The sequence below is a fragment of the Myotis davidii genome, unplaced genomic scaffold (genome assembly GCF_000327345.1).
Source record: "Myotis davidii unplaced genomic scaffold, ASM32734v1 scaffold332, whole genome shotgun sequence".
In the NCBI taxonomy this organism is placed as follows: domain Eukaryota; kingdom Metazoa; phylum Chordata; class Mammalia; order Chiroptera; family Vespertilionidae; genus Myotis; species Myotis davidii.
The window spans coordinates 2,463,720-2,465,268 of record NW_006285779.1 but is presented as its reverse complement, the minus strand read 5'-3'; the positions used below and the strand labels follow the sequence as shown (position 1 = coordinate 2,465,268).

General features: G+C 53.0%; 1 protein-coding gene across 1 annotated transcript in view; it reads left to right on the top strand.

Annotated features, from left to right (window-relative positions):
• The window catches only part of WBP1L (WW domain binding protein 1-like), a 34,866-nt gene extending 33,324 nt beyond the window's left edge, over positions 1-1,542 (top strand). The window contains 1 exon segment of the mRNA XM_006756465.2: positions 1-1,542. This exon segment is cut by the window's left edge and continues 7 nt beyond it. Within this exon segment, the coding sequence (XP_006756528.1) occupies positions 1-202 (202 nt within the window). The 3' untranslated portion in view covers positions 203-1,542.
• Positions 1,543-1,549: the final 7 nt, after the last annotated feature.

Genomic DNA, 1,549 nt, shown 5'->3' with positions numbered 1-1,549 from the left:
TCTGGATGGACCCCTGGAATTCTGCGACAGCTGCCACGTGCGGCCCCCTGGTGACGAGGAGGAAGGGCTATGCCAGCCCTCTGAGGAGCAGGCCCGAGATCTTGGGCATCTCCACCTGCCCCGGCCACCGGCTTGCCTGCTGCTGAACACCATCAATGAGCAGGACTCCCCTAACTCCCAGGGCAGCAGCTCCCCCAGCTAGAGCAGGCCCTGCCTGTGTCTGAGAACTTGGCAAAGCAACCAGGGCCGGGGAGAGCCACGCGAGAAGCATTAAGTGACTTTCCAAGAAAGTGGTACAGCCACTTGGTCTTTTTTTTTTCTTTTTTCCTCCTTTGTTTCTTCATTTTCCTACATCTCCAGGTACAGTTTGGGGTGTGGATGCCCCGCCCCCCATAGAAGCACAGTATTGTGGAGGGCTGAGAAGTTGGTTCTGTGACTCATTCCTCATTCCCCACCCATCTCCCTTTTTTCCTTTTCAAGTCGTATTTCACTACCTGCCTGGTTGGAGGTACTGTGTGTTTAAGAAGTCCCCAAGGAAGGAAGCTGAGACTGTGCCCTGAGGTGACTTAGTGATGGAATGGATTTTTGCTCTGGTATTAGTGTAAGAGAACCTTGCTGTGTCAGTTGGGAGAGGCAGCAGGTCTCAGCCCTGGGTGGAGGAGACCCAGGGGTTGTCATCCCTTGATGCCAGTGTCTGCAGAGCCGGACTTGGGCCAATCCTATGGGAGGATGAGGGCTGGTGGGCAGCTGTGTGGTAGATAGGTAAGGGTTTGTTGCATTCCCAAATTCCAGGTAACGAGATCAATGCATCACTGCATCCTTGAGGGCCCCTGCCCAGCACGTTCTGGCTGGCCGCAGACTGGTGCAGGTGGAGAAGATTATACTGCCTTCTCTTTGTTTTTCATTTTTTAAAATAGAAAAAGAACAAAAGCGAGCTGAAAACAAGAGCTTTACCAGTGGGCAGGCAAGAATTCTGTTCTGGAAAAGGGAAGTTTGCGGCTCTTTCTCAATTCAACCTTCAAAGAGCCAGAGGAGATGCTTTGTGTAGCGCCTTGGGTGAAGGCTGTCTCTGGACCTTCTATGGGTGCACAGGAAGCCCTGAGCTCAGCGGTGGATAGAGGTGCAGCTTTCTGCCTCTCTGCCCTTTGGTCTGTGCCCACAGGTGACCAGGGCCCTCCCCCAACCCAAGCACACAGGCTGTGGGCCTGTCTGTCTCACTGTTCTCTGAACAAATGAGGCTGTGGTGCTGAGCAAGGGCAGCCCCAGAGGCCGGTTCTCACACAGTATTTTCTCTTGATTCTGAATAAGTTTGTTGTGTTTTAACTAACCACTTGGGGGGAAATTGCCTTGGTTGTCTGTGGTTTTCATGCACCCCCTCCCCTTGTGAGTCAGGTAACTAATCGTAGCCGATGTAAAGAGTCTGAGTGGCCCCGGGAGGGGGTGGAGGAGCCGGAGGAGCCATCCAGAAGGACCACAAGATCCTTGTTACTGCAGTTCGGCCTCAGATAACCAGTGGAGCTTTGATGGGAATAATCTGAATGGAGCAAGA